At 35.0% G+C, this 20,238-nt stretch overlaps 1 protein-coding gene across 1 annotated transcript; it reads left to right on the forward strand.

Moving 5' to 3' along the window:
* The first annotated feature begins 366 nt into the window (after positions 1–366).
* LOC131063498 (uncharacterized) lies at positions 367–3,561 on the forward strand. Its single transcript, XM_057997338.2, has 2 exons — positions 367–780; positions 1,185–3,561. The coding sequence occupies exon 2, from the start codon at positions 1,260–1,262 to the stop codon at positions 3,090–3,092; it is 1,833 nt and encodes a 610-aa protein (XP_057853321.2). The 5' UTR covers positions 367–780; positions 1,185–1,259; the 3' UTR covers positions 3,093–3,561.
* The last annotated feature ends 16,677 nt before the right edge of the window (positions 3,562–20,238 follow it).

Genomic DNA, 20,238 nt, shown 5'->3' on the forward strand with positions numbered 1-20,238 from the left:
GAAATTCTTTGCTAGCTTGTTAGCATCTTTCCCTTCACCAAAGTTTTTCACTCCCTTAGATGTTTACATTTGATCACTTATTAAGATGTTCCCTTTCTTCTACTTTTGACTTTTTACTTGTCTCTCTATCAACTCTATTTATCCAACTCTGTTTGTCCAATAGTTCTTGTATTATTTGTACCTACAACTTAGAAAACAAATTTATAGGTACAATTTGTTTTCTTACTCTCCTACATTATACAATGCTTCTTTATACAAATTTAGGGTTTATTTAACTTTACCACTTTAAACCTTGACCATGTTGTATTCTTGAACTTTTGATCGAAATCTATATTTCTTTGGGTTTTATTTTCTCTCTCATCTCCATCTTTTCCATTCTCTCTTTCAAATTCATTGGCTCTTGCACCTGAAACTTCAGTGACCTAAAGAGTTCGGTGGTAGATCTCTCCACCACCCTGGGTATAGAAGTGTTATTTATTTGTTTACAACAATGAGGACGGACAAAACTTGAATTTCCTCTTGGCCTTTTCTGCCAGTCCAACACGTCCGTCAAATAAGTTTGCAAGCAACAGGAGAACGTGAAAAAGATCGCCCTATTTTGTCCCCACATGCCGGATGGGTACATCCTTTCATTCGATTTAAATGCGTAGGGTGGACAGCAATGAATGATGAGTTCAACCACAAAATGATTGTTGAAGCTCAGCACACTTGGGAGATCACTGAGAATTAAGAGGAAGAGGAGCAGAGAAGAGCAAGAGAGCAACCAATACAGGAAAAAAGGTAAGGACCTGATTCATTGCTATTTCCTAAAGCCACGGCTTTCCACCTCACATCTTTAGGGCTTTTGCTGCTTTGCAAAAAGCAAAGAGTAATGCTCAAAAGCTGTTGTAATCGTGATCTAAGGATTTGGCTCGCCACCCAATTTTGATTTCTACAATACCCACATCTGAAGTTTCTAGATCTATTTGTATTTTGGTCTTGCTCAAAGCTTTATATTTGCTCACATACCATAGATTCAGTTACCCAAGTTTTGTATGTTTTCCGGTGTAGAATTAGTTAGTGTTTCGCTATTTCTGGGTCATCGTTAATTTACCCAGACACTGTAGCTGTAATCTGAATCACGGACTTCGTTGTTGGTTTGGGACTGATTGTGCAATATAAAATCTGCATATTTATCTCTGTAGGGCAAAGATCTAATCGTTGTTGGGATTGGTTGGTTCAAATTGGTGTTTGCATTGAGGAATCTTTGAGTGCTAACTATGTTTAAACAAGCATCTAACCGGTACCAGAGATCCAAGGGGTTCAAGGTGAAGCATGCTTTTCAGATAGCCTTATTGGTTGCTGTAAGCGTATGGCTACTCTACCAGGTTAAGCATTCTCATGATAAACGGCGTGCATATGATGAAAAACAGATAGTAGCACACATTGAAAGTAATGCGGAGAGGATAGATGGATGGAATGCTAATGGATTAGGGCGTAAGGGGAAATTGGAGGTTTTTGATGAGGGTTCCACTTCCACCAATATAAATGCAGAAAAGAATGAAGAAAATGAAGAGGAAGAGGAAATTAAGGACCCGCATACTAGTTCTGAGGAGAATGAGCATCAAGATCAGGGTGTTGGAGATGATGAAATAGATCGGCATGCGGAGGAGAGAACTGAAGAACAAGAGTCTCTGGAGGAGAATGAGAATATAACAGAGAAGACTGAGAATGATGAGGAGGGGAAAGCTGTAGATGCAGAGGAAGAGGAACATAGTGGAGACGTTGGTGCAAAGTTTGTCCAGATCATCAAACAAGAAACTGATGACACTGAAGAAACCTCAGAGACTAAAGATGATCATAACGAGAATAAGGAAGAAACCTCAGAGGTTGAAGATGAAAAGCACGACCAAGAGGAACACAAGATTGCTAAAGAGCAGAGTGAAAACGAACACCAGGAGAGTGAAGAGGATAGGAATGCTCAGATACAGAGTGAAAATGAACACCGGGAGGCAGAAGAGGATAAGAAAGCTGAAAAACAGAGTGAAAATGAACACCATGAGGGGGAAGAGGACAGGAATGCTGAAAACCAGAGTGAAAATGAACACCGCGAGGAAGAGGAGATCAAGAATGCTGAGGAAAAGAATGAAAATGAACACCATGAGGGAGAGGAGGTCAAGGATGCTGAGAAAAAGAATGAAAATAAACACCATGAGGGGGAGGAGGTCAAGGTTGCAGAGAAAAAGAATGAAAATGAACACCATGAGGGGGAGGAGGTCAAGGATGTTGAGAAAAAGAATGAAAATGAACACCACAAGGGGGAGGAGGATAAGAATACTGAAAATGTGGAAAACAAATCAACAGAATCTCAATTAGTTCCCGATATTGTCCTCAAAGAAAATGAGACAGTTAAAGCAAGTTCTCCCAAAGGAGATGACCGTGAGGAAAAATCTGTGGATCCAGTTAAAATGGAGGAATCTGGTGCAGTTAACAACGAAACTGTTGCAGTGGATGGTATTAAGGATGTTGCTTTTGTAGATTCAAATGCACAGAAAGAAGCAGAGAAACTTGAAGAAACAAAACAAGAAGCCAAAATAAATTCCACTGTTTCTTACTCTGATTCAAATGCAGAGACAGAACATGAAAGATTAGAAGAAAATAGAAAGGCAGTTAAGGAGAGTGAAGCTGAAGATCATGAGATGGAGCAAAGTTTGACAGACAATCATGAAAATGTGGCCGAAATTCGCAAGGAACTTGATGAATTTGCAACTTCAGAATCAAAGAATGAAACAGAGAATACCAGTCAGACAAATTTGGAAGATGTTAAGCTTGATGCTTCACTGGATCAAGGAACAGCAGAGGATGTAGCAAAGTCAAATGATGCTGAACAAAATTTGGTGAGTGATGAAGCTTCATTCAAGACAGATGATGCTTCCGAAGAAACTTTTTCTTCAGAGAGGAATGCAACTACAGAATCTGAGCATCCTGATGGTGGAGATGCTATTTCACAGGATATTCCAGGTGAGAATGAAGCAGGTGATCGTACGGACCTTGAGACCTTACCTGAGAGTGAGACTGTAGGACAGAACTCGGAGGAAATTTCAGCACAATGAACATCTACCAGAAAAATGAGGAAAGGCTGATCTATCTAACGTTTGAATGCTTCCTAATATTGTGATAAATCAAAGGTTGTTGAAGCTGATTTTGGGCCATAATCAATGCTTTGCTCAACTATTTTGTGCTTCACAGCTGGTACCTAAACATGAAGATAACAATTCATTATGTTATTAGAAATGACTGCTTTTTGTAGAGGTTAGCACATTTCCCCTTTTTTGTTTATTGTTAATCTGTGCTACATATGTGGTATCTGTATTTCTTTCCCTGACAATGCATTCTATCCCTGGTTGTCAATCATTTTAGGATTGCTTTATATTCATCGTGTTCTGTTTCATTATTCTCATTTCATGCAAGGAAAAAAAAATTCCTTCTTTCTGTACCGATGGACAAAAAGCTAGCTGTACTGGATCACAGATCAACTATATTTTATAGAAATTTTGGAGCATGGAGCCTCTTTCGTTGTTCCATATTGATAACCTATGCCCCATTAAATCTCCATCTTTCTTCATTGGATTCTGAGCATCATGTTATAGCTGAGTTTGTTTTGTTCTTTGTTTTTTTTCTAATCTAGATGTGCTTGCCGTTCAGTCTTATAATGCACCTTTAATGGAAGTTTACTATTGTAGCATTTGGGTTTCCTGGCAGATTCAGTGTCGTAGAGATGTTATGGAATATGATAAAGTATATTTTAGAAGTGCATATTGAGTGATGGGCCATAGTTTTATATTATTAATCATTTTTATACATAGACTCTGATCAAATAAAGAAGGCTAATATACATGAAGTAGTTACATGAGGCAGTACCATGGTAAATTGGTAGTTTCGGTATAATGCAATCGATCATGTATTTCATCCATTTCTTGAAGTAGCCAAATGTTGTGTATTATATACAATTAAGTAGAATTTCAGCAAAAAAAAATGGGCACAATCAAACTGATTCTTGCCTCTTTTTGGTCAATTGAATAATGCTAAAGTACAGTAGAAAAAGAAATCAAGAAAACTAAGAGCATGTTATTTACCAGACTAGATATTCAGAAAGGTTGCTAGGCTTTTCTTCATGAAATTGGTTGATCGTTTCCACCATTGACCTATATGCTTCCACTTCAACAAATGTGATAGACGATTCTGCCTGACTGTGATCAAAGAAAGAGTGAACTTTGTCAATCGCCTTATTTATGCTTTTCCAATATTACAACATGAGTTTGATAGGGAATTTAAGCTAGTTATTATTCCGATGGATGGCAACCACTGTGGAAGTGTCACTCTTCAACAATGTCTTAAATGGCTGAGAAGGGAAGGAATTATCATCTTGTCTTCATGAAATTGGTTGATCGTTTCCCATTGATCTGTATGCTTCTGCTTAAACAAATGTGATAGAAGATTCTGCATGACTGTGAATAAAGAAAGAGTGAACTTTGTCAATCGCCTTATTTATGCTTTTCCAATATTACAACATGAGTTTGATAGGGAATTTAAGCTAGTTATTATTCCGATGGATGGCAACCACTGTGGAAGTGTCACTCTTCAACAATGTCTTAAATGGTTGAGAAGGGAAGGAAAGGACTTATCATCTTTGCGCAAATCTTAATTTGAAGCACCACTGCAAAATGTATGTTCTTGTTAAGCTCTGCAAAGATCTTCCTCACGATGAGTGTCAATGTTTACAAATATTTTTCTTGAATTCATTTGTTGAAAGATAAATGGATTAAATTTTTTTTAAATGTGATATGCAAGCCTGCTATATTCTAGACTGGAAACATAGTCCCAAGGGTGTGTTAGTAGTTGAAACACTGAATGGCGTGCAAGCCATGTGTTGACTGTGATTTCCTTACAATCAAGTGCCATTACAGGTTTCTATAATTTATTTATAGATACAAGTCTGTTCAATGGGGTATGCTCTTAAGAGCTTGATCCAGCTTCATCTCCTTTGATTGTAATATGACAAACCAGATGTATGCCTGGTGGACATGTGGCAAGGTTGTGATATGCTGAATACAGGGTACATTTAGAGCCCATAATCTCGTACAAGATTTATCTCTCTCTTTTCAAGTGATCCAATGTCCCACCAAGTTTCCAAGACTGGGATGGGGGACGCATTTTCAAGATGATTGGCACGGAGAGGCTTTGTTTTTAGGGGACAACAATTAAAAATAAGGAAAAATTAAAAAATATAAAAAAATTAAATATTTATATGATAAGACATTCCCCATATTAATTATATAACCATATAATGAAACACTAGAGCTGAATTTAGAATTCATATCAGTGAGCATATAAATTAACAGCATTTCAATGTCTCGTCGTTTGGACTTTCATTATCATTGTGTACAAATGACAAAATGGAAAAGCTGATTGCTACGAATACAAAATGACAAAATGTAGACCACAAGATATGTGTTGCTGCTATGCCTCAAACTCATCCAATGCAACCTCAACTAATCCCTCCTATGATCAAGCCTTATTCTACATGGCATCTTTGGGGTCAATAATCCATTGTGCAGATATAGTTTATCAATATTCTAGACCCTATTGATTTTGAAGTTACAAGGGACTAACCATGGTCACCAAGTTCTTCGCTCGATGCTCTAACCAAGTGAGCTATATGTGGACCAATTCTTGTTTGCAACAAAGCAACTAACAGCCTACGAAAGTAAGTGAATAGAAATCATTTCAACTTTGTTGCATCATTGTCATGCCATGTCCACCATCCAATAACACTGGTTTGAGTTAGTCTTTATTTGTCCTTGTCTCTAGTTTGTTAAATGTTGGACCTTGAAGATTGACAAAGGCTAACCATTGCATCCAAAGTAAAGTTGCATCCTCAGTGCTATGGAATAGCTTTCATGAGCATTTCTTTCACTTAATCACATCATTAGAAAGAGGCACTCTTTTAGGCCTCATTGCAGTGAGGCCTATAAGATTGCATCTATGGAATGCCTTTCATGATCCTTTCTTTCACTTCATCATATCATTAGAAAGAGGCTACGCTACTATAATTGTAGAGGCTCCACTCCACTCTATATAGATGCTCCATTTCATAGTCTTCGCTATTTGAAAAGGACCATGAAAGGCTACAATTAATAATGGTTAATGGTTAATGTACAAGTCCATACTATTTTGAGATTTATAGGCTACGGTACTATATGAAATGTAATGTTCATAGTTTTCCACTATTGTGTCATTATTGGCCCAGTATGCTCTCCTATAATCTTAAATTAAGAGGATCGGTGTTGTGAATTACTTGCTTAAACTATTAAGCATCTTGTTATATATTTTGTAACTCTTTTCAAGACTAGAGAACTTGCATCAACATATCTAATGATCTAATGACTCACATGTTAGGTGGGATGAAGTAGCAAACATATCAACAAACAAAAATTTCAAAAAAGAATAAGAGTCAGATGACAAAGTGTAATGTCTAAAATCTTTAGTTATTGTAAGTTTTTAGTTAAAGATTACAAGTTACAGATATTAATAAATTAATAATAAAATTAGAAATCTTTTGCTTCATAGTGGACTATGAATCATCATCACGATTCCTTTGCATCACTATTTTTCCTTAGGGGAATTCTCATTTGACCATCCACTCCACTCTATATTAACCATTATCAATGGTAGAGGCTCCAACATCACAAACATCCTTTTTTCTAACATAATAAAGTAGTTGGCATCGTTAGTTTCTAAAGGTTATGGATCTCACTCAAAAATGTCTCAAAGAGAGCAAGTGATATGTGGTAGTTGTAAACGAGCATTTGTATATTTTTCTTTTGCCATTACTGTCTTCAAAAATGTGCTTGTAAGCAACTACCACCATTATGCTAGCTCTCTTATATACACACGTTAAATTCAGGACCACTTATACAACATTTGAGGTCCCAGCCTCATCTATGACATCTTTCAAAATCTGAAATGGGAAGTTTGCATCTATCCACTTTCTCAATCAATCAATAGCTCTAAGAAAATAAGACTTGGTTGCACATGTGATACCGATGAATGATTGAAGTCTAATATTGGTCCACCCATCTATGATAATAGAGTAGCACATATTTAGCCTAGTTTATCTCATGTCCACCAAACACAAGTTAGAATACTTTCTCCTAGGAAGCCTAAGTCTATGCTCTTGGGGTGGTGAGGAGGGGGTAACTATGAGGGATTGACAACTTTTGTATATTTGATAATTTGTTTGAAGTAAGAAGAATGTGTCATATGAAATGAGATGTCATAGGCAAAGAAAATTTTGCAATTGAAGAATTTACCACTTGTTATGATTTGTATATTGGACATCCTTGCAACACTAGTAGTCCTTGTCTTTCATTGAATCTCAAGCATCTTTGGTCTGCTTAGACAGCAACATATTAAATTACAGAGTCTTTATTAGCAGTTCCTTATTTGTTGTTTCAGCTTCCATGAATAACCTAGTCATCTCGCCCAAAAATGGCTATGAACTCATGTAGTTGCCCCTAGAATCTTTGTCGTACAAATGACATAAACCAAACTCTAGCACCCCTTGATTTTCTATTTTTAGATCCTTGCAAAATGCCAAAAAAGATTTGAAGGACTGGATGGGCCCTTTGTAAAGTGTTTAGGAGAGTGGAAATAAATTCAAATGAATTATTTAAACCCATAGTACCTACAGCACTTCACACTCAAGGAAACCTTAACGCTTCTATGATTTCTTTATTAAATGTCAATCTCTTCACCTTCACTATTCACATTGCTATTCATTTAAAAAAAACATAGCTGTAATTGCAAATATAAACAAAAACCATTTTTCTTTTAGTGGTTGAAACTATGAAAGCAAAAAAATAAAAAAGATTTGTTTAAATGAGCTATGGACTTCCTTATAGTCTACAGGGAATGGGTCGTTTTAAATGTGGACAGCAGTGTCTAAATAAGTTCCCTGTGAGAACTTGTTGGAAATACTCTTTGTTTTCTAACAGGTGTTGTCTACTGCCTTTCATGGAGAACCCAAAGACATCCAGATTAGAAGCCACCTGGATAATCTGGAAGCGTGACACGAGTAGCTTGACTGGATGGATCACAGGCATAAACTATCCCATCTACATGATAACAGAATGAGATAAAAATTTATCCATATGTTTTTATTGTATTGAATTATTAATTTTAATGATCATTTCAATCAGTAAATTCGAATGATGAGTAGAGGCCATAGCTGTGAAACTAGAAGTCATTGCTTATTGGGTCAGCCGAGAGGATGCTACTGTCTACAACCTGAAATATACTGGTTAGTTTACATTTAATCAGAATCAGAAGAATTGAGTATTCACTATTCTCATCTCAAAAGCAGCATTTCAGCAACATGAAAAATAAGAGGCAATTGGATGCTACCTACTAAATCAGGCATAAAATGTTGTATTTCAATATAAGAAACTGAATTTCACTACCAATCGCTTTATAACCAACAACTAATTAGGATCACACATTCAGGAAGGCTGGAACAAAGGTTGGGAAATGTTTAAAAAACTGTTTGGAAAAGTATGTGGTGTCACCCAGCTGGGAATCACATGGAATTGGAAAGCAATGTAGAAGATTCCCAATCGAATAATTTCATAGCTTCAATTGGATTATTCAGGTAGTGAACAAAATTGATGGAGAAAATGGAATTTGTAATGGAAAATTGCAATCCCAGATAGTACTGTTTGTTCTTTGATTTGTTGCTGAAGTGGCAATCTCAGTTATTACTGGAATTACTGCTGACGTGTCAGGTCGAAGTGCATTTTAGACGGTTGCATATTGGTCAAAGAGATGTACATAAGCCAAATCCTGCTGCAGTCTAATCAGGGGCATTCTGTCGGTGACAGAGACATTTCGTGTTGGGTGATGTCCAAGCAATCGACAGAATGCTCCTGATTAGACAATTTTTTTTGTTATTTATTAATTAAATTAAAAATCACAAGACGGTTGATTTTTTATTTTCAGTTTATTTAATAAATTTCAGAAAACTGTCTAATCGGCAGAGTCTGTTGGCTGCATAGACATTTTATGCTACAAAACATTTAGTCTGTTGGGCTAGCCATTCACACCATTAATTTTACCACCTTTGTCATGTGGTTGTCGATGACAAGGAAACATCAGAGATTTCAAGGATTTGGAATATTAAAAAATATTCTTGGAGTGTTATCGAAGGTGGTCACCATTACCCACAGCTACCTATCATAAAGCTTCCCTGCATGGGTGTAGACTTCCTCTTGTGTGGGACTTTGCATTTTGATTTAATGATGTTATACAAGTTTTCAAGATGGAGATGGTATGGTATGTGGCGTATTTTAAGGTCATCTGAAGAGATAGCAAAGGATGATTGTTAAAAATAAATAAAAATCTATATACAGTTTAATTCATAAAAATAATGACTCATGGAATGTGGAAACTGATAAAAATTTGAAAATATAGGAAATTTTAAATATTTGTATAATAGCATTACCAAGGTATTTATCATATACATAATGGTTTATTAATACAGAATATTAGAGCTGAGTTGAAATTTCATGAGACTCAATATGTATCATATAAAACTTACAATATGTCCAAAGGTTGTAAGTTTCAAGTAAAAAAACAAAAAATATGCCATTGTTACTAATGAATATTTGGTAATACTAATCAAAATTGAAGCCTTTGTTTCATTGCCAAAATGAACAATTGTCTCATCCAATGGAACCCCAATCAATCTGCCTTGTGCCTCCTCTTCATCAACTTGTGTGTAATCTTTGGGATCAACATTCCATTGTGTGGCTAAAGTTTGTCAATTTTAAGGACACATGTCCCTATGCAGTGTCACTGATTTCTTTGATTATTGAGAGGAGAGCCCATTTTTTTTAATTGTCTAGATGAAGTTGTAAGCAATATTGAGGCAACACTCTTGGCATGCTATCTATTGTGATGCAAGGTGGAGTCGAAGAGTGGAGCTTCCATTATCTAGGCCAAATTAATTATTTTAAGGCAACATGGAACTTTAAGGCATATATCATTTATCATAATGTTTTCACTTTTTCAGTTTATGGTGTAGTTTTTATGCTCTCTTGCCTTCTTCTCAATGTTGTTTTCTTATCTTCTCACAATTGTTCTCCTCCTTTATCTTCTTCACAATATTGAAGCTAACAAAATGAGTTTGTTTTTAGTTGGTGTGGTTTCTTAGATTTAGGGTGGTTATAAATGAGTGTGGGGATCCTTGTAGATCTCTCGTATAGAAAACATGCCTAAACACATAGGGAAAGTGTCTATGGGGTACATAATAATTTAACAAAAGCCAACTTGTCTATTGAGTTATTCATTGGGATTCCTCTTCTAAAGATAGCTTTTAAATCATTTGGTATAGTGAAGGTGTGGCTAATAAACATGTTACTATTTGAAACATTTTGTTGATCAACATTTGTGTGATGGATAGAAGCAAGGTGGTTAGATGATTAAGTTGTCATTCTTGAGTTATACTCTCTTCCTCTTACATGGAATGCTTTTCATGTGATGTTCTTGTTTATGTTACATTTCATGCATTATTTCTGAGACACCGGTTATGATGTTTTTGTGTTGGTAGAAAAAGTGTTGATCTGATAGATGAGGATAATAAGTTGGTAAATGTGGTAAATGATTTGATTAATGTGTTAAGCAAATCTGATAAAGAGGTTGATAGATCTAATTAAAGAAGTTGAGACATTCTGATAAATGATTTCAGATCTAATATAAGTTTGATTTTGGGTTTAAAGTTTCAATTTGTATTAATATTGATTCACCCCGCCTCTCAGTATTAACCGGATCCTCATAGGATTAACATATAGAAGAGTAGATTGAAGAAGAGAATTATAGTAAAATTAGTGAAGACAAGTTGAATAAGGGGTTGGTACTTCTAAGTGAATGAGGGGTTGGTTCCTCTAGTGGGCTAGTGCTCACAAACAGAATGAGGGTTTGGTTCCCCTAGTGGGTTAGTACTCACTAATTGAATAAGGGGTTGGTGTCTCTTGTAGAATAAGCCTATGAAATTTTGCAAGAGATTAGTAATTTGTTGTGGTTTTATCCTCCAAGGCTCTCCATGTAAATATTATGTTATTGTGTTCTTCTCATGTGCATGATTGTTGAAATGAAGTAAATGATGTGATTGTGATTGATAATGTTTAAATTGACAAAATTTGTTGTTATACCCTATCACACCCGCCCCCGCAGCCCACCCCCCCCCTCCTAATATAACCATGTTCTCATTAGCTCCCAAAAATATTAGCATAAGGCACTCAAGTCATGTCCTCTATCTCACCAAGTTAGAAATTGTTGTATAGATAATTATGTCTCATCAAGATAGGATCACTCAATGGTTTAGAAGCTATCATTATTGAATCTCTCCAAAATTGAGTTTGAATACTTTCTTTGGCCTAACCAAAGATTTATATTTTCTCTATCTAATCTAATATCTATACCCAAGATATATCTATAACCCCTAAGTCAGTCTCACGCTACGTTGAAAGATGAGACATCAAGTCGCAAATCACATCCTTACTATTACCAATATTAACATAGAATGTAATAATAAAGAATTGAACTCTATTCGTCTTATAATAGATGCAACAATCTAAAGTTAATCTTAAAAACTCCAAATGAAAAATAGATGCATCAAATTTTTAGTACTACATCTTGAGAGACTGTTTGACAGTATACAAAGACTTTTACAACTTGAAAATATAATATTCTTTACCTTCTTCCATGTAGTGCTTTCTAATGAGGATTTCTACTAAGGGTAATGGATAAATTTGGTTTCTACAAGAAGTGGCTATATTGGATATTTAGCTATGTATTCATTCCTAGATTCTCATTTTTAGTGAGGAAAAATCTATGTGACTTCTTTGGATCATCTCATAACCTCAAACAAGGAGACCTAATTTTACCCTTTCTCTTATTATCATGGTCAATGCTTTAAGATGACACTTTTAAGAAAAAAAATTAATGAGATATTGAAAGGTATCAAGGTAGCTCAAATGTAAGACCTAGAAAAAATCAACAATTTGTTAACAATACAATATTATTCAAAATATCCAACAAAGAAGAAGAAAACATAATGAATGCCTCTCTGCAATTATTACGATAAGGTGACATTAATCTTACAATATTAAGCCATTTTCTTGTGTCTCAATGAACCTTGGAATGTGTACTTGGATTCTTAGGGTCATGAGAGATAAATATATTTAATATTTATGTACCTATGACAAATTGTAATTACATTCATACAAGTTGATCTAGTCATTGGTGGCAATTACAAAGCATATTGATAAAATATTTCGTCTATGCATGTACTTTTGGGGAGAGGACTAGTTGGGCTTGCATGTCTGTGCATGTTGAAATATGTACTTTACATGTTATCCTGAGTAGGGTGTCTAGGTTTGCATGTTGTGCATGTTAGTCGTCAATGAATAATGGAGCACTCGGTATTGACCAAATTTGATTGGTTGTGGTTTGGCACCCACATGATCATTAATTATTTTTTGTTAATTTTTGAATATTACTAGGAGATGGAGCATATAGCTTTTGCAAGTGGATTTGACCCTTGTTTTGAGATACCATAGTGGTATTCTCATCGCAACTCTTCTATAATTTGGGTCTTGTGCTAATAGAAGATAAGTTATTTGCAAGTTGTTGAAGTAACAAAGTTTTGCCAAAATTCAAAGAGAGAAGTTGTATTGTTGTAAACTAATTTGAAATTTAATGCAAGATATGGATCTCTTTAGGTGTGGAGCTTTTTCCTGGAAGGATTTATCCACGTAAATTCTGTCACTTGTGGTATTTTTTTTTTGCATATTATTGTTTAATGTTTCATCACATAATATTTGTGGGAAACCTTGGATAATAAATTTATTTTTAAATTTTCATACACTTTGTTGAAGTAAATATTGTAATAGTTTTAGCTTGATTCCCAACATTTGGTATCAAAGCTAACAATTCCATTAAGAGAGGGACACCTCTCTCTTAAGTGTTGAAGGTTTTTTTGGCTTTAATGGGACCTTTTTCATTGTAGTTTTTCTATATTTTTTAATAATATTATATATCATGGCGTCTAGCTCTCATCTAGATGTTAAGAAGTTTAACGAATCTAGGTACATGATGTGGAAGTTGAAGATGAAATATCTCCTAGAAGTAAGAGACTAGTTGTTGGAAATTTTCAATGAAAAGAAGTCATTGAGAATGCCTAGTGAGATTGGTTGAATCTTGATAAGAAGGCATGAGAAACTATATAGTTGTTGCTTGCAAATTCCATCCTCCTGAATATTTAAAATTTATCTACCACATACAACTTGTGGAAGAGGATAGATGATATAGTTGGGTGAAAATTTTGTAAACTCGAGGAGGCTTAGAAAATGTGGATTTTCACCACAGTGTGTGAGACAATACCTCTCAAAAGGAAAGATATTGTCTCTCTTATTTATAAGGGAAGGCTCCCCCTTTCTACTGTAATCTATATCTATTCTTAATCCACCTGCTAGCTTTATACTAATTTCAAGATGCTATAATAACTTAGTTCTCTTTTTTCAGAACAAGTATTCCTCCAATTCTCTATTTAGAACAGAGCAACACAAAAAATCTAACTTGTAGTAATCTTAAAATCTATGCTAATCGGAAGCAAATTTTTCATGAAAGTACAAAGCCTTTAGTTGCTTCCTTTTTTTGAAAATGGCTTAAGGGGCGGGTCACTTGTACATAAAGAGCTCAAAGTCTCCTTCAAATACTCAAGTCCTATCAACCAATGTAACCCTAATATTGATATATTGTGAGCACAAAGTCTTCCAAATATATCATAAAATTTTCTCCTCTAACAAGATAACTCAATAAAGCACAAAATCTTCACCTTATGATCCACTTAATACAAATTTTTTCAGTAAGATATCATAACACAAAGTCTACAATATTTTACTTTATCTCTTTCAACTCAAATACTTTTCAGAAAGCAAGATATAATCTCAAAGAAAGTAGAAAAGAATGGCATAAGAACTATTAGACTTGTGTGAATATTGTTGTCATTGATGTCAAACCAATTATCCGGTTTGGTTCAGATGGTATATGTAGTATATTGGTATCAAATCAGCATTTTAGTTCGGTCTGAATGTTGTGTGCAATATGCAGTTGGTATGTGCGATTTTTCTATGAGTAGGTGATGCGAGTTCTAGTATTGGTTCGGGATGTGATGCAGTAAGACGTAGTTGATTTGTTGGAGTTATTTCTGGAAGACCCAGAATTTTGAGTTGCATTTACATTGGTCTCGATTTTCATTATCAACTATTTTTGGTTATGGCAAATGTATCTTTTCATGTCTCATGGTTCGGTATCCATGGTATGTGTATTCTTGGAGTTTGCAGATTCTATTTACGGAGTTTTGAGTCTTATGGATTAGTTTATGTGTCCGAAGGACCTCTGTTCCATTCTGGTAATTAAGGTATATGCATCAGTGAATGAATTATGTAAAAGGAAGCGCATGGAGATATTATGGAGGCTGACTTGGTTATCATGTTTATATTCAAGGCTTCATTGGATAACATGTTGAGCTAGGTCGAAACATTATCCCAATGTGTGAATCTTTTAGTATATATATGGAAGTATGTAATATGAGTGTGACATGGTTATGAGATAGAAGACAAGCGAGTATTAGAGTGCGAAGTGTGAGTTGTGGACAACAAAGGCAGTTGGTGCAAAATCAGAGTTCAGACTGTATTGTAGTAATCCTTCACCAGATCTACTGCAACTACTTAAGGACAGTTGTACCAAAGATCTTTCACCAGATCTTCTATAGGGTTTGCGAATTGTGATATGAGCTTAACTTGAAACTGATCTCATGCATTTGGAAATGTAGCTTTCTTCAGTTCAACCATACTTGTTGCAGTGAGCATTCCGATAGTAAGATGCTTTTGTAATCTTTCAGTGAGTAATTCGGCAGTGAGTCGTTTTTGTAATTTTGGCAGTGAGCCACCCTTTGTAAACACAATATAACTAGTTATATTCTCTTGAGAGTTAACACTCTCCATGGTTTTTCCCATTTGGGTTTTCCACGTATAAATTCTGGTGTTCCTTTGTGGCTATGTTCCATGTTTGTTCTACATTTTCTATTTCATGTTTGATATGCTTAATTGATGAAATTTGATATATCAACAAAGATTCAAGTTTTGAAAAAAATTTAGAATTTGTGGGAATACTGATTCACCCCCCCCTCTCAGTATGCTAGTCCTTCAACCTATCCAACAATTGGTATAAGAGCTTTGGTCCCTTTCTTGAAAGCTTAACTGCGTGAGGGTTATCCATGCTGGTTGATTCATGGCACTTATGTGCATGATCGAAAATTTTCAGTTGGATGAAGACTAACAAACAACTCTTGAAGATATGGAAGGTGTTGAATTATAAAATGAGGAATTGAAAGAAAATGTGAAGGTAGCAAATGAATGTGTATTGAAGCTAAGAGAGCAAATCTGGAAATTCAAGCTAAGGCATAAGGAGGTTAACAATTAGTTGAAGTAGGCGAATGAGACTGCTAAAGATATAATGCAAAAGATTGCGGAAAAGGATAAGATAGAGGAAACCCTGAAAGAAATAATCAAGTTGAAGACTAAGGAATGTGAGAAGCTAGAAGAAGTGAAGAAGTTGAAGGTAGAAAGTAAGGTTCTTGACAGTAGTAAGCTCTTGGAGGAGTTGACCAACATGCAGAAAGTTAATTCAGACAAGACTAGACTTGGATACCAATCCAAAGAATGTTCAATTTGTAAGGAAGTTAAGTAGTGGAACAACTTCCTACACTAACCTTGAGAGGACGGTAATGCAGAAACTTTTACAGATCATTACAACCATTACAAAAATTTAATAGAAATAAACAATAACATTCATACCATAACACAGTAATTTACGTGGGGAAAACCCTTTCAGGAGAAAAACCCCACACTCCAAAAGCCACCCAATATATTATTCAGTAATCAATTACAAATTATAATATACTTGCAAAGCAAGCTCTTCGCAGGAGTACCACTAATCATAGATTTAGAGGTAACTCAATAGCCATAAGACTCTTACACACAACCTCTATCTTACACACCTCATATATAAGAGATACAATACAAGAAATCATCAAACGATATTACAAAACCATGGGCTAAAACCACCCAATAAAGTATAGTTGACCTTATCTCTAATCTAGATGTCCTATGATGTGTCAAAACACACATCAACATACATGTCCCTCCCTTTTATAACTCATTTATGTGTCTGATACATTTTATATTTCCTATTTCAGGAGTCCAAACTTCTGAAGGCCATAACTTGTGAACTGTGTGTGATTGACAAACCATTTAAAGCGCTGGTGTAATGCCCGCCAAAATACCCTAGAGAAATTAAGCTAACAAACACATAAATAGAGATTAAAAAAAAAACATCATCTAATGCAACTCATATATCCATCTACTCATATGCATTAACCATCCATTATCATAATATCCATATAACTTCATGAACATTTAATCTTAAGCATGATCACATGAACTATTAACGCAAGCGAAAATAAACACAACATACATCTTACTTCAACAATCTCCCCTAGGGTATCTCAACGTCATTACTTACACTACTAACATAAGTCATACCATCATGATCACTACTAACCAATGCATACTAAATCCATTATCAATTATTCTTCCCAAGCAACACATGCAAGACCAATCTCTAATCTATCCATCATGATTGCAACCCCTAAGAATTCAAATACTAATCAACCCATTAGATTCATTCATAATTTAAGATCATTAATTTATTCCCAATATGATCTAATCACATAACTAGTCTATTTCGTTTAATATCATAACATACACAGAATGCTAAGTACGCAACAATTAATCCAATACCATTATTCCCATTAATGAACAACCACAAGATACAATATGATACGTCGTATGATCTCTTTAAGAGACATAAACTGTTCCCTAAGGCATCATCTAACATTACATATCCATTATTCAATTACATCAAGGAGCATAGCTCTTAAGGACATTTTACAAATACATTGATCTCATAGTATTAACAATTACATATGTCATATGATCAAATACATCCATCTGCTACATTATCCATTCATAAGCTAAAGATATAAGAATCCACATCCACACATGACTCAACCAATGAAAATTATCCCAATGGAAAAAGGCATCAAACCACCCCGATCATGTGGAACCAAAGGAAGCACCCCTTGTGCTAGGAGATGACACAAGATCCCACACGCACTCTAAACCTAGGCTGACACCTAACAAACAAAGAGACTCAATAAAACCAAAACCATGACATGAAGCAAATCATAAGCATAGGCCAAATCACATCACAAGGCTAATCACAAAACATAGAAACTCCCAGAGGCGTACCAACAATCATGGGATAAGGAACATGGACCAAGGACACATGTACGAGTGGAGTGTTATCACATTCTATCCTCACATAGAATGAAAACCTCACCTTGATAGTCATGTCCCTACATGCTATCCTCACAAAGAAGGGCATATCATCTTGATAGTCATGTGGAGCCATCTCAACCTATGAGACAACAAGGGAGTTTGGGTTGCCATCACAATGGCCTTCCCAGTTAGCTTATCCTAAAACATCCTCCCTAGGACTAGTCTTGGGGCTCACATCCATTATTATCTTTTTTTAGGTGAATCCTAATTTCCCAAACCATCTAATTAATTATTAATGTTATCACGTAATTAAAACAAGGAAAACTTTCAATGTGCCCTAGTATTCTAGACTATAAGCATCCTTACTAGGAACCTCCTAGTAGCCTATCTCTCACAACCCCATTCATCGCATGAAAGCCCACTCTCCATAACCATGTTCCAAGAACTTAACGGAATACAACAACAAATCACAAAGAGGCTCCAATGCAACATCAATAAAGAATCCACTTAGCATAACAATAAGCAATGCCATCCAATTGCCAAAATGCTAGCATATAATCAAGGGCCTCAACATAGCAATAAATCAAGTGGCCATAATGCATAAATCCATCAAAATCTGCCATACACACAAATAAACCCTCTACAACAAGGCACATCATCTCACTAGAGCATAACAAGATCATAATCTCAACAACAAGGCACATCTACATGCTGGAGCAATAGAACAAACTCTAGGACAAGGCCCAATCAACTTGTTAGAGCACATAAACCATTGAAATAATCCAAAACAAAATATAAGACCATGCTTGAAAACTCAAAAAAAATCAATAAAAGCTTCTACTGAAAGGACAAAATCAGAAAAATCAACCCAGAAGTTCAAAACTGATTAAAACACAATTATAGAACAAATTAGTGCATCTGGTAAACATAATAGCACATTTGAAAAATAATTCAGCGCGTATACATAATAGTATAGTGTGTATACTACTTGAAACAACGCATATACCCAATACTTTAGCACTTACAGTAATAAGTAGCGCAAATGGTAGCCGAAAAAGCGCGTATGGAACATAGTATAGTGCATACAATAATTAAAATGGCGCATATAAAACCTAGATTGGTGCATTTTCTCAAGGTGGAAACCAAAAAATACGATAAGGTAAAATAATCTACTGGGACTTTAGACAAGGCCAAACATACAATAAATAGAGTCGCCCAGACCAATAGAAATAAAAGGGCTACTCATTCAAATTAAATAAAGTCTGGGATGAATTAAATCAATACTTCTAGGAAAGGACTCATGACAATGCAGATACAGAATTTCGAAAATAACACTTGCATAAATCCTAAAGCCAAATGTATGATCAAGAATAAAAAAATTAGGATTAGAATCAAAGCATAATGAGAATTCGAAGAACACAAAATAAAACTCTCGACAGTGATGATTCAGCCATAAAATTACAAAGAATAACAACGACCTTCCAAATATATACAAGTAATGAATTCAACATGTAACAACTCTAATCTCCAACAACAACTAGTACAGGAAGCCATAAGATGCATAGAAAATACAGAGAGTAGTGTCGGCCATTCACGACAAATCATGAATTGAAATACAAATATTTTTTTCCAACCATATAGTTTCAACTATATTATTTAACCATATTAAATCTATCTCCAATAATCTTTCCTCGAGCTCCCGAAAGCAATCTTTCAGAATACACAGTGCAAACACTCCTTTCTGGAAAAATAAAATACACGGGAAGATAAAATCTCCAACCTTGAACCTGAAGTAATTGCAAATGAATCCGATGAAACGCAATACACAATCTAGACCAAGCCCAAACAAAACCAAATCCAAATCTTCAGCCAAGAATGAAAATTGCAGAAGAAATTCAAGAATTGCTAACCTGGCTAAATGCACACGCGCCCAAATAAATAAAAATTTCCTTAAAAAACTATAGAAGAACCTCAACCAATCAAAATATTCCAATAAACTATATTCTCTACCAATCCTCTTCCAAAAATTGAGGCAAGAAAATAAAATAATATTATTTAATTACCCCCAAATCTCAACCAATAAAATAATAGGGTAGGTATAATCATAATATTTAATTACTCAATTAGTAAGAAGAGAATGTAATAATATAATAACCAATAATAATAATAAATCAAATCCCAATAAAATAAATCAAAGGCGATATAAATAAATGCCTCAATTAAATATACAACCACAAATAATATAAATAAATAAATAAATAAATAAACAACTAAATAATAATATCCTCACAATCACAACTCCCAATAGGGCCAATCATAACAAGGGGTAGATACATAAATAATAACAAATAAATAGTCAAAACAATAAATAATTAGATAAACAATAAATAACCCAAGAATAAATAAATAAACAATAGACAATTAAGCAAAATGGATAATAAATAAGTGTACGGACAAGCATAATAATAGTGAAAATGCGTATCTCAAAATTTTCTGCAATCTAAACTGCTCCCACGCAAAGCGATGAGGAAGGAGAGTGGCGGGTGGTTTTGAGGAAGAAATCCAAGAGACACTGGAATTCTTAGAAGCTTTCTTCAGGCACTAAAGCTTCATTTTTAGGTAATAGTGGTGGTCCTCTTCTGAGTGGCACCAAATATGCGTGTTTCCCGCCATCTCTCCCCAACTCATTCGACATCGCTGATTTCTCTGTGAGAAAAGTCCGTGATTACAAAAGATT

The sequence above is a fragment of the Cryptomeria japonica genome, chromosome 6 (assembly GCF_030272615.1).
Source record: "Cryptomeria japonica chromosome 6, Sugi_1.0, whole genome shotgun sequence".
Classification (NCBI taxonomy): Eukaryota; Viridiplantae; Streptophyta; class Pinopsida; order Cupressales; family Cupressaceae; genus Cryptomeria; species Cryptomeria japonica.

Coding starts and splice junctions, on each gene's coding strand:
- LOC131063498 (XM_057997338.2), top strand. CDS start 1,260: ATGTTTAAACAAGCATCTAACCGGTACCAGAGATCCAAGGGGTTCAAG.